At 61.5% G+C, this 12,582-nt stretch overlaps 1 protein-coding gene across 1 annotated transcript; it reads left to right on the top strand.

Moving 5' to 3' along the window:
- Window positions 1–2,758: 2,758 nt before the first annotated feature.
- On the top strand, window positions 2,759–11,375 carry LRRC75B (leucine rich repeat containing 75B; the record flags this gene model as incomplete). The annotated part of the gene is given in 9 exon segments (XM_089323564.1): window positions 2,759–3,238; window positions 5,385–5,405; window positions 5,407–5,514; window positions 6,900–7,015; window positions 7,452–7,525; window positions 8,168–8,506; window positions 8,509–8,537; window positions 11,028–11,129; window positions 11,132–11,375. Coding segments are annotated over 9 exon segments (1,368 nt in total), but the record flags the coding sequence as incomplete, so codon positions are not given.
- Window positions 11,376–12,582: the final 1,207 nt, after the last annotated feature.

The following is a 12,582-nucleotide window of genomic DNA, read 5'->3' as shown; positions in this document are numbered from 1 at the left end:
GCCCCCTTGGCCCTGTGGATGAATTTTTGTTTTGTCTGTGCCTGCCCCTTACTCCGCGCCCAGTGCTCCTGCCTGGACTTCGCGCAGAATTTTGCCATGCCCAGAAGCGCGGCCCCCTCCTCCTTCACCCCCCCATCCCAGCTCCCCCTCTGAGTCTGCGGCCCCCTCCTCTAAGTATCGCAATCTCTGCAGTATCCATGGTGCCCCAGTAATCGGCGCTGAGTGGGCAGACGCTGGAGGGCTGGGCGGGCTCCGGAGAAAGCCAGAGATGACTCGCTAAAGTGAAGAGGGCTCGCGTCCCTGCAGTGCCGCTGGCTGTTTTCTCCTTCCATCCTCGGATGCCTTTGCCAGACTGAGGCTTTGCAGAGGCCCCTGTCCTGGGCCGAACAGGGTACCCACCCTCAAAATCCCTACGCACCGGGAAGCTCAGAATGTGACCTCACTCGGAGAGCCTTCGCAGAAGTTAGCAGAGATGAGCTTATGCTGGGTTAAAGTGGGTCCGAGAGCCCTTGACCCGTGGCCCCACAAGGAGGTCGGGGGAGGATGGCCATAGGTACACGAAGAAGACAGCCGCGTGACCACGGTGGCCACATCGGGGGTGGGACAGCTGCAAGCCAAGGAGTGCCAGGGGTGGCCAGGAGCTGCCAGTCTCCAGGAAAGACCTCCTGCACCAGCGCGGGGAGAGAACCATTTCTGCCATCGCAGAGCCTTCCAGCTTGTGGTAACTTCCGATGGCAGTCACGGGAAACCAATACAGCTTCCTCCCTTGCCTGAGCCTGCGCACCCAACTAGTGGCAGCCCAGGACAGATCCAGGGCCTAAGCTGTGCTCTCCGGCGGTTCCCAGCCACCCCCATAGGACAAGTTCAGGGAAACCTTTGCCTTCTTAGAGAATCTCCATCTGCCTCGCTCCTCCCAGCCAAAGGTGGGTGGGTCCATTTCCTGCCCAGGCAGCCAGGTCGCTTGGACCTCGGTTCTCCTTGGGTGGCCAAGGGCTGGGGACACTAAACGTGTGGCTGTCACCCCTCTTTGGCTCCTAGAAAGTCCATGTGGCCTAGTATGAGGCTACTTCTAAATGTTTGTGGGAAAATCAAAGCAAATGAAAAGATAAATTTATTTTGGGCGCAAAAAATAGTTATTGTTTTTTTTTTTTTTTTTGAAATGCATGCATAGTTGTGTCTATGTTTGTTTTGTGCATGAAAGTGTCCATGAAACTTCCAAGGACCTCACGTGGGCCTCCATCCATCGTGGCCTGGCCGGGGTGGGGGGGTCTGATGGTTTCCTCTCTCTGATCTCTGCCTGCCCCCCTCCTCCAACTTTGCTACTTCATTGGTTCCCTGAAGGACTCAGGACAGCTGCCACAGCAGCCCTGGGTGCTGAGAAGGCAACACTGTGGACACACAGTCTCCACACACACACACAGCTGTACTGCCCAGGACAGCTCCAAGGGGGAGGGGCCAGCAGCTGTGGGGGAGGGGCTACAGGCTCCCCCCTCCCCCAGGAGACAGCTCTGCCTCTGGGGACTCCTTTACACCCCTGGGCCAGGCCAGAAATAGTCCCCAAGAGCCGACTCACCCCAGACCCTCCCCACAGCAGGCAGAGGGAGAGGCAGGCCCATCCAGGCATAGGCACCCAGACACCCCGCCCCTCCCTCCTTTCCTGGAAAAATGTCCTCGCAGGCAGGGACATGGGAGCAGGTGGGGGGGACAGGGCTGGGGGGCAGCAGCATTCCCTGCCTTCCACAGGACTCTGGGAAATCCGCCCCCTCCCGCACGCCACTGCCTGCCATTGTCCCCTTCGTGACACCCCAGCTCAGCCCTGCCCACCCCTCCCCTACCCACACCTTCTCCGTCTGTCTTCCATAGTCCAGGCCTGGCCCAGCCTCTGGAAAGATGCGGTCAGGGCCTGGGAGCCACCCAGCTCGGGGCTCCAGCCCTGAGCATGCAGGGCTCAGGAGGAGGAGGACTTACCAGGCTGCTGGCTCTGGGCAGGGGGTCGGAGAGGTCCCTGGAGCCACTGGGGCTGGAGCTTAGTGCTCAGTCAGTTCAGCCACAGAGGCTTGGCCCTGAGGGAGGGCAGCCCAGGCAGTCATGCAGGTTTGCCAGGGAGGAAACCTGCGGTGCCAAGGTGGCCTCAGGACAATGCTGGCTGCAGGGGGAAGGGAGGGCGTGGAGGCCACTGGGGCGGGCTGGCAGATACCAGGGACAGGTGTAACAGGGGGTGGGGGAGTCAAGGGGCACCCATTCCAGGGCCCCTGCCTGAGTTTAACCCCATGTAGTCTCCTAATCCCCCAGCAGGCTCTGTTTAACCTACAGGAAGGAGAGCCTGCCACCCCTCACTGTATATGCCCACAGCAGTCTCTGCTTACTCCTGTGTGCTCATCCTGCACACTGGCCCAGCCAGGAACCACCCTAGCCTTGTAGCGTGCACACATGGTCCCTGCTGGTAGGACTAGGGACCAGAGCCCAGTGCCCCACCCTCCATATACACATACCTCCAGAGCCAGGGGAGGGCAGGGGGCTGCACAGGGAGCCCCATGTACTGGGACACCCCTCACACAGGTCCGTGGCTCCAACCTGGTCCCTAGTGGAGCCAGAGGGCCACACCCTGGCCATGGCCTGCAGTTCTCCCCCTTGTCAAGCAGGAAGACAGGTGCAAAGAGCTCAAGGTTAACACCCCCAATCCCCTTTATCTCCCACAGGCGGCTGGCTCCACCCAGTCAAGCAGGGAGTAGCGGCAGAGAGTAGACAGGTCAGCTAACTGTCCACTGTGTGTGTGTGGTGGGGGGCGCCTCCTAACGCTGGCTCTCTGAAAGATTCAAGGCCACGGAGGAGCTGCCCAGCCCTGGACCAGACCCGGCCAGGCTCTGGGCCCTCGCGACACAACTCCAGAGCCAGGTCCGACGCGGCGAGCCCAGTGCCACACGGAGTCCCCCTCGCCCATGCGTGCGCTCCGCCTGCGGCGCTGCCCACGGGGCACATCCCCGGCCCGGGCGGGAGCGGGGCGGGGCGGGGCCGGGGCGGGGCGGGGCGCAGGCAGCCCGGCCTCCAGCCAGCTGGGTGCCTGCGCCGCGCGGCGGTCTTGGGGGCCCGTCTGGGCCGGAGGGCCGGGCACGAGGCGGGCTGGGAGGCAGGGGCGGCGGCGGGCGCAGGGCCCGCACCCTACAAGCGCGAGATCCAGTCCACGCTCTGGGAGCGGCGGCCCGAGCGCGCCGGGCAGCTGCAGAGCCTCCTGCGCCAGGCGAGAGAAGCAGCGGGCCGGCTCCGGCTGGCGGCGGGAGGGCCGTGGGGGGGGGGGTGTGTGTGGAGGGTCCTGGGCTGTGGGCTGCGGGCTGTGGCTCTGGGCCGGGGTGGCGGGTCGCAGGGCCTGGGGCTATTGTCTGGGCGACAAGGAGGCCACAGGCGGCGGCGTCGTCGGGGGACCGGCGAGTGTGACCCGGGCTCTGGGGAGGGAGGTCGGTTGTGTGTTGAGGGCGTCCCCAGCCTGGCGCTAAGAGCCCTGATTCAGGCCTTAGTCATGGAGGAGCGGGGGTGGGGGGTGGGGGGTGGGGTGGGGCCGAATCACCTTGTATTGGCTCACGGTGGGAGACAGCAGTTTAGAAGGGAGGCAGGCACAGGCTGCAGACTGCTGCAGACCCTGGGGTCTGATCTGCAGGTGCACCCTCACCAGGGCACTGCCACTGCAGCCCAGAGGGAGCCGCGGCACCCTTCACCTGTTCTAACATTCAGGGTGTGCCCACTGAGTACATGCGCTGCGCACCTGTCCATCACAGCACACAGCAGGTGGCTGGGGGGGGGGTTCTGGTCCCACACACCCGAGCTCTGGATTGCCCTAGGAGACATGAGTGCTTTAGTTCCAGGGTCACCAGTGTCACTTCAGGGCCAGCTACTTTCCCCTTTACTCCTGTCCCCACCCTCCTGGAGTACTAGCCACCTCCCTGCCCCTCCCCTACCCTGTGAACTGAAATCAGCTGTGCAGGTGTTTGGCCTGCAAGAAGGTGAAATGAGGGAGACAGGTGTGTACAGAAACGTTGAGTTCAAGCCCCAGAGAGGAAAGTGAGGTGGCAGGGTGGCAGCTGGGGCTACAGCGCAGCCGCCCGGCCCGCTCCCGCTCCTGCTTCTGCCCCGGCCCTGCTCCGGCCCCTGGTTTCTTTGCTCTAGGCCCAGCTGACTGGAAAGGTGGAGCCGGCCCTTTAAGAGGAGCTGTCCAGACCAGCGGAAGACTGGCAGGCTGTGGTCTGGGGCCAGTCTGGGGCACTGTCTGGGTTGGCCCAGGCTCTCCTTCCTCCCCCTGGGTCCTTCCTAGCTGGCATCTGTGACTTGAACCATGTTGGAAAAGCAAATAGCAGAACCGCCTGAATCAGCCAGATTACACAGACAGCGTAGGCTGTCTCGGGTGCATGGCGCCTGGAGTCCAAGGCAGCCTCTGGGCATTTGCACAGGGAGACATGGTGGGGGCAGGGAGAAGAGCCTTCAGAGACCAGAGGTTGGCCTGTCCTGCCCCATAACTCCGCAGGGACCCCACGGCTGCAGCCCTGTCTGGCCTGCCTCTTTGTGCCCAGGTCCTGCCCCATCAGCTGTCAGTGTGTCCCTGAAATGGACCCTTCTGGAAGTGTGTTCAGCCCCACCCCAAGCAATGGGAGTAGACACCTGGTGGAGAGGGCACTGGACAGTGCGAGGGCTGGGAGGGGAGGCTGGTGGGCTGGGAAGGGCTCCCTCTGTGGCCAGGCATGGGGAGTGCCGAGACTCACGCAGAGTCTCTGATGCCGATCAAGGTCAAGTTCGTCTGTGTTTCATGGAGCTGGCTGGGGCAGCCGTCGGGAGGACTGCAGGCATACGGAAAGGCTGACAAACCCTGGAAATGGCTCCTAGAGGATGAGGCCGGAACCTTGGCAGGGGCAGTGGGGAGGTGAAGATGTGGGGGGAGAGGTTGCAGGAAGGGTGCTGGGTGACTCCTGGGATGTTGGGCATGGTGCTGGTGCCCTACTCCAAGCTGAGGCACAGGCTACAAGGCTGCCATTGGATATCTGAGCTGAGAGAGGTCCGTGCCATAGTCTGCAGCCCCAGGGACCACGTGGCGGGGGGAGGCAAAGTGAATGCTGGGGGTGTTGAGGAGGAGTGGGCAGTGGCATATGGGGATCATTAGGGGGCAGGAGCCCCCAAGAAATTCCCCCCAACAAGCACCAATCCCAGATAAGGCCAGAACAGGACACTTTACCTCGGAGACTAAACCAGGACCCCCAGTGTTCTGCCCCTTTCGTCACCTGAAGAGTCCACCGTCCCTGAACAGCTGTCCCATCACCGCCCAGCAGGGGTGCTCCAGCAAGCCTCAGGGAGGGACATGGAGAGATGGGAAGGGGACCCTCAACTGCGTTCAGCACCTGCAGGACCTGGGCCTCAGGGGGGACCCTCTTCACCCATATCCTCTACAGAAACGGGACTCTCTTTCCCCTGGTGGACCCCATTTCCCACGACTTGCTGGCCAACCTGGCTCAGGCCCTGCAGTGCCCCAAGAAGGTGAGGCCAGCAGGCCCAGGGGTGCAGGCTAGGAGCCTGGATCCTCACGGCCTCTCCCTGTGTCCTGCTGCCGGCTTCAGTGCATTAGGCCGGCCGGCAGCCAGAGCAAACGCAAGCTGTGATTTGTCTAACCTTGAAAGTCACACACGGTTGGCTAGACTTGTTTCCTGGGTGACAGCAGAAGGCACACGGAGATTCTGCAGGACCTGGGCTATCCTGACAAATGCATGCACAGAGCTGGACTCCCAGGCTCTGAGCTCTTGAATCAGAAGAAAGAAGCCCTAGATGGGGGTCCCTGGCCCCGTGTGGATACCTGTAGGAACAGGTGCTCACTGACCCCCTGCCTCACCCGCCTGCCCGCCTGGCTCCTCGGCAGCTTGGGCCACAGCAGGTGCCTCCTCATGCCCAGTGGAATCTGCCACCTGCAGCCTGTACTCCCACAGCTGCCCCGAGCCCCACTCTGATGGCACCTGCCAAAGTCCCTGCCAGTACGGACACAGCCTTGGCCTGGGTGGCAGTGGCCAGCTACCAGCCCCGGGCCCTAGTAGAGGAATGTCCAGAACAGACCTGCCAGCTCTGACCCCTTCCATCTGCATGCAGTTGGCCCGAGGGCCATCACAGTAACCATCAGGGCCTGCTGCACTGCGTGTGTGTGCTGTTGGGACTGTTCACAGAAGGGGACTGCGTCAAGGATCGTTCCACAGAGTGGAGCGGGCTCGTGGCGGCTTTGTGCCACGCGCACCTGGTGTTCCGCCCCGAGCTGGGCCTCTATGAGGGCCCGGTTAGAGGCAAGAGAGAACAGGTGGCAGGGCTGTCACACATTACCTCCCACCCCACCCCCACCCCTGCCAGCCCTGTCTGCCCGGACTCAGGCCCCATGGGCACAGTGTAGCTCCGAGAACGAGAGGAAGAAGAACATGCTGACCTGGCTCGTTGCTACGGCCTGGGATTGGCGGCAGTGGAGCCGGGCTCCCTCGAGGGGCCTGGTCCGGCTTCTCCCCACCGCTGTGGCAAGTCCCCCCCACCCCCTTGCAGGGGGGTGTGTATGGAGAGTGGGCGGGCAGCCGGCCGATAGCCTGAGTCGCTGGCCCTTGGCCCGAGAACAGGGAACAAAGGCCCATTGTCCAGGCTTCCTCCCGCAGGGCACCGCGGGCCTTGGCCCAGTCTGTCCATCTCCCGGCGGGCAGCCAGCCTCCTATGGCTTCGTGCCCGCTCACAGCCAGGGAGGGAGTGGGCAGCTTAGAGGCCCATGGTGCGTGGCCATGCACATTCACACACTCGGCCAGCCAGGTCCCTCGCCCCGAGGCCCAGAGCGGACGGGAGGGGCTCAGGCTCCTCTGTACCTGCTTGGCCCCCGCTCCCCACTTCTGCTGACCCTGCCCCAGGACCGTGAGCTGTGGAAATCTTTGGACAGGATCTGCCGGCAGCTCATCTACCACCTCACCCCTCACTCCAAGCGGCAGCGAGGGGCCAGCCTGGCCCAGAGGAAGGCACAGAGCTGGTAAGAACCCAAGCTTGGGGACCCCACCAGGCTGACACCCGCACTGTTCTCACCCTGGAGCCTGGTGTCAGTCGGGCCCCACAGCGGCAGGCGCCCTACCTCTAGCTGAGCTCCCCACGGGGCCTCCTTGCCCCACCCCAGGACAATGCCCCCTCCTGCCCTGGGCTCATCTCTCAATCTGTGCACCCCCTTGGGCCTGAGGGGACCTCAGCAGGTGCCAGATAAATCTTCACCACAGAGGAGAGGGAGTGGCGAATTCTGGGTCATGATACCCATTTTACAGGGAAAGAGACTGAGGCTGGAAGAGGCAGAGAGCTGCCCGAGGCTGCGCCTGATCCCGATTTTCCTGCTGCTCTTTGGGAATCCTTGGCCCACGCCAGCCCGACCCTACGGCTCACTCTGCTGCACATCTCCCTTTGCAGTCACTCTGTCACAGCTTTGGCCTGGAACTGGCCGCAGGCACCCAGGCCCTGGGGGCGGGGCAGAGCTACAGCTGGGAGCTGCCCCCAGGCATGTCTCCATTTGTCCCCACCTATCCCACCTTGAGCCTGGTGGCCTGCACTGACCTGGGAGTCCATGGGGGGCTGTTCCCTGTTATACAGGTGGGGCTGGCGGGGGGGGGGGCGCGGGGGGAGCTGCAGGTGAACTCAAATGCTCTCAGTGCTCCCCACCCCCACATCTTAATGGGCTGTATTCAAATGACAGGAAAGAGAACTGCAAGTATGTGAAGGGGACATGGGGTCTAAGCATCCCTTTCAGCTTAGAATACCACTTTGCATGCTGCCACCCCAGAGCCCCCCATACCTCCCTGCTCGGTCCCCTGGACCTGTCCCCTCTCTAGCCAACACCAGGAACCAGACCTCTCTCCTCTGTGGCGTGTGCAGCTGTAGAAGTTATTTCAGCTCCCTGAGTATTGGTTGGCTCCTCTGTAAAATGGGTTTATCATTCCCACTCCCACGGTGTGGGCATAAAAGTGAGTGGGGTTGGGGGAGGAGGAAACAGAACAGGTGTGGCCTGTACCGGGCACACATGTTTTTCTAATCACCTGTGTGTTTGAGCCTGTCTGCTTGCACCAAAGGGCAATCAATCAAAGGCTCACTGTCCACAGCTACCCACTTAGAAAGTGGCCGCTGGACAGAACCCGCCTTTGAGTGGCCATTGGAACCCAGCCCTGGGCTGCCTCTTGTCTGGTTGGTGGGGAGCTGCCTGGCCCTGAGCCCCAGGCCCTTGCTCAGCCCCTCCCCGCCTGCGGATCCCCCCACCCCCCAGCTTCAAGAAGACCCTGCCAGCCGCAGGGGAGACTGGGCGTTCCAGCATCCCGCCATCGGCGCGCGACCCTGGGCAGCCACAGCGCTGGGCTGGCGGTGCTGGACCTCAGCTTCACGGGGCTGAGCGACGAGCTGCTGTGCCTGCCTCTCGCAGCAGACAACTGGCTGACGTGAGCCACTGCCCGCCAGCTCACCGAGGCCATCAATGATACAGCCAAGTTCCCCGAGTGGACCTGGGCAACAACATGGACGTGGCCTTGTGGGGAGCAATCCGGACTAGACTAAGTTACTCGAATTAGGACTTATTCTATGCATCTGCTCTCCCACAATATGGCGCTGGGAGAGAAGTAAACAGCTTCCGCACAGCTGCCTCCAGTTCAACCAATTAACTGTAGGACTTGCTCCTGATTGGAGAGCAGCGTACTCAGCCGAGTTGGGATTGGCGGAGGAGGACTATAAAGGAGGAGAGAGACGGCATGCACGAGGAACATCTATGGGGAACATCTAAGGGGAACACCTGTGCAGCCCCCGAGAGAGCCGGCCGGCGGTGTGCCGCTCCCCTGCGGAAGTGGGGAATGCGGCCAGGGGGAACTGCCCTTCCACGGAGGTGGAAGGGATAGTAGCCAACCCGGGAAGAACCAGCAGCTAACCCGGGGAGGGCCGAGCAGACAGAAAGAACAGCGCAGGGTCCTGTGTTGCTCCTCCACGAAGAGGGGGAGCGACATAATGGTGCCGTGACTCGGATAGGAAACCTAGCTCGGATAGGAAACCTAGCTTGGATAGGAAACTTAGGACGGATGGGAAACCTAGGAGGGAAGAAACGGGAAGAACTGGGAAAATATCGGAGAGAGAAACTAGCAAACAGCCTAGGGAAAATATCGGAGAGAGAGACTAGCAAACAGCCTAGGGAAAAGCCGGACGAAAGAGGTGCCGGAGGAAGCTGTTGAAAGCCTAGGCATAGACTCAGATACGGACTATGGGGGGAAGCTGGGAGAAATCTCTAAGGTCGAAAGTGAAAGTGAACGCTAGAACAAACAGACTCGGACGCGGACTGTGGGGAGAGGCCAGGAGAAATGAGGGAGGAGTATTGTTGGAGGAAAGCTTGGGGAAACATACCAGGTAGAGAAAAATGTTAGGGAAATTGAAGCCGCGGGGGGCAGGCCGAGGCGGATACGAAAGCCACTTTGGGATTCTCAAGTTAGCCCGGGAATAGGGGGCGAAAAGTTGAAACTAGAAGCTGAGACGCAAGCCAGGTTGGGATCCGTCTGATTAGCCCGGGGAGCAAAGGACGGGAAGCCAAACCGTGGGGCGGAGACGTACGCTGGGTTGAATTCGCCAGGCTAGCCCGGGGAACTTAGATTGAATCCTAGTGGCGGAGACGCAAGCTACGCTGTGTTACTCGCGGAAGCCGCCGCGTGCAGAGAGAGCACGGGGCGTGAATGGATGGGGAACGCTGGCGTAGGCCGTGGTTCAGACGCGAAAGGGTTAAGCGTGGAGACCGCGGAGCGCGCAAAGCCGAGCCGCGCAAAGCCGGGAAGCTGCGCAGATGAGAGAGGCGCGCGGGCTGAAGCGGCGCAGAGCCGGGAACCCGCCGGCGGGGCGAGGTGCCGGGAAGCTGCGGGGATAAGAGAAACAGAAGTTTGGAAGTGAAGTAAAAGAGAAATGGGAATGCTGGAAGATAGAAGTGAAATGGGAGAGGTAGGAATGCCCGGAGATAGAGAAATAGAGAAAAATAAGGCCTCCCCTCAACATGCCAATTAGAAGGCTTGGATTCGGTCTGCCTAATCAAGTGAGGCGATGAGCACCTGGGCGGCTAGCCGCAGGTCACCGAAGACAGGCACGAATTAACATCAGTAAAGCTTCCCCACAATGCAACAATTAGGAGGCTTGGATTCGGTCTGCCTGATTTAAGGCGGTAAGCGCCAGCAAAGCTCGACCAGAGTATGAGCTGCAGGTCACCAAAGATAGGCACGAACCAACACTAATAAGTCTCCCCCACAATAAGGCAATGAGAAGGCTTGGATTCGGTTTGCCTGATAGGTCTTGTAAGTCCCCTGCAGGCAGAGCAGAGCATGCGCTGCAGGGCACCGAACACAGGCATGCATCAGCGCCTAAAAACCTCCTCACAATGGCGAAGAGAGGACCCGGATTCGGTTTTCCTGATTGATAGGACTTGTAAGAGCCTGTGGCAACTCTAGCAAGTAGAGCAGAGTGTGTGCCGCGGGACACCGAAGACAGGCGCGTATCAACGCTAAAAAATAAAAAGAAAGGGGGATCTGTGGGGAGCAATCCGGACTAGACTAAGTTACTCGAATTAGGACTTATTCTATGCATCTGCTCTCCCACAATATGGCGCTGGGAGAGAAGTAAACAGCTTCCGCACAGCTGCCTCCAGTTCAACCAATTAACTGTAGGACTTGCTCCTGATTGGAGAGCAGCGTACTCAGCCGAGTTGGGATTGGCGGAGGAGGACTATAAAGGAGGAGAGAGACGGCATGCACGAGGAACATCTATGGGGAACATCTAAGGGGAACACCTGTGCAGCCCCCGAGAGAGCCGGCCGGCGGTGTGCCGCTCCCCTGCGGAAGTGGGGAATGCGGCCAGGGGGAACTGCCCTTCCACGGAGGTGGAAGGGATAGTAGCCAACCCGGGAAGAACCAGCAGCTAACCCGGGGAGGGCCGAGCAGACAGAAAGAACAGCGCAGGGTCCTGTGTTGCTCCTCCACGAAGAGGGGGAGCGACAGGCCTCCCTGTCCCAGCCCCTACTGGTTGGCCTGCGCCAGCGGCTGAGCCAGCACACCTTACTCTCCACCGTCTACGAGGGCCTGGACCTGGAGCCAGGGGTTGAGGGGGTGCTGAGACCGGAGCTGCTGCTGCTTCTGCCTCCACCTGGGGCTCTGCAGCTGTGGAGCCGGGGCCTGAGCCCCAGGCCTGCTGTGCCAGGTGACCCGCTGTCTGCCTGGGTCACTCCCAAAGACCAATGCTCTCAAGCGCATAGGACAGTGGATGACGGAGGCCTGGGAGGCCCCGCCCCCAACCAGGCCCCCAGAGAGCCAGTGCAAATGGTCCTCCTGGGATTAAGGGGACAAAAGAAGAATGGGCGCTCCCAGCAGGAAGGATGCCGGCACTCAGGTCAGACCTCCCAATAAGAGGGTGATGCCTCCCCCACGCCCCTTCTCAGCCTCTCTGCATCGTGGATCCGTGGCTGCCAAGTTCCAGCCCTCGCTGCTGCTGCTGCTATGGTGGGGAGAAGGGGTGGCCCCCACCCACCCCGACCCTCTCCAGCTGCTTCCTGGGGCTGAGCCCCTTTGGAGACCCACCAGGGGCAAAGCCACAGCTGACTCGGATGGGGACAGGGTGCTGCCCATCACCCCCAGGACCCTGGCCTCCCACCACCCCCACCCCCCGGGCCAAGCTGCCTACTCTTGGTCTGTGGATAAGTCTGCAAGGTTCAGCAATGCATCAGGCCAGAGCCAGAGCTTGTGTGTTTCCTTCAGAGCCTGGATGTTGGGGGAGGGGTCCCATTATGGGGGACCCCAAGAGCATGCAGGCATGGGGTGTAGGTGGCCATAGCCAGCAGCAGGGCACTCTGGGGTACAGCAGTCACAGGACTGTCCCCAGTAGAGGGGGACCGTCCCTTCCCCCCACCCCCACCCCAGCAGCCCGGGGGCAGCCCCCACCAGAAGCTCAGTGGCACGGTCACCCTGGGGAGCCGGAGTTGACCCTAGCAAGGAAGCCGGCAGGACAGGCAAGAAATAAAATTAGAGGTAGGGTCTGGGGACAGTGGGACCCTGTTGGATAGAGAGACCCAACGGCAGAGGGAGGCCCCAAGGCCCAGGAGAAAGGCAGGGGTCTGAGTCACAGGACACTTTGGGGCAGAAGGGAGGGGGCCGAGAGGGCAAGGACAGGATGGTGTGCAGTCCCAGGACCCGGAGTGGGGTGGGGAGGACCAAGGTCTCACTGCGCCAGGCGATTCCTTGTCTGAAGGCCGTGGGAAGGGAACAGAGCACACTCGGGTCAGCCTGGCTCTGCTCCAGGCTTGTGGGGGATCTGGCCCGGCCTTTCCCCTCTCTCAGGTCCCTCCTTTTACCCCTCCATTAAACAGGGCTTGCTGGCCATGGTCCCTTCCAGCGTTTGAGGCTCCATCCTGGGGGGCCTGGCCCCTGCCTCGCCCAGCCCTCCTCATTTTAAAGATCTGGTCCTGCCCGATCTTTAATGCCAAGAAAGCATTTCTCTGGGTCCCCAGCCCAGGAATTGGGGGGTGCTGGCTCCCCAGATTGAGGCAGGGCAGGGCAGAGG

Source organism: Oryctolagus cuniculus, chromosome 21 (assembly GCF_051225735.1).
Source record: "Oryctolagus cuniculus isolate XC-2025 breed Fujian yellow rabbit chromosome 21, ASM5122573v1, whole genome shotgun sequence".
Taxonomy (NCBI): Eukaryota; Metazoa; Chordata; class Mammalia; order Lagomorpha; family Leporidae; genus Oryctolagus; species Oryctolagus cuniculus.
The sequence above is the reverse complement of the archived record's forward strand: the minus strand, read 5'-3'. Positions and strand labels throughout refer to the sequence as shown.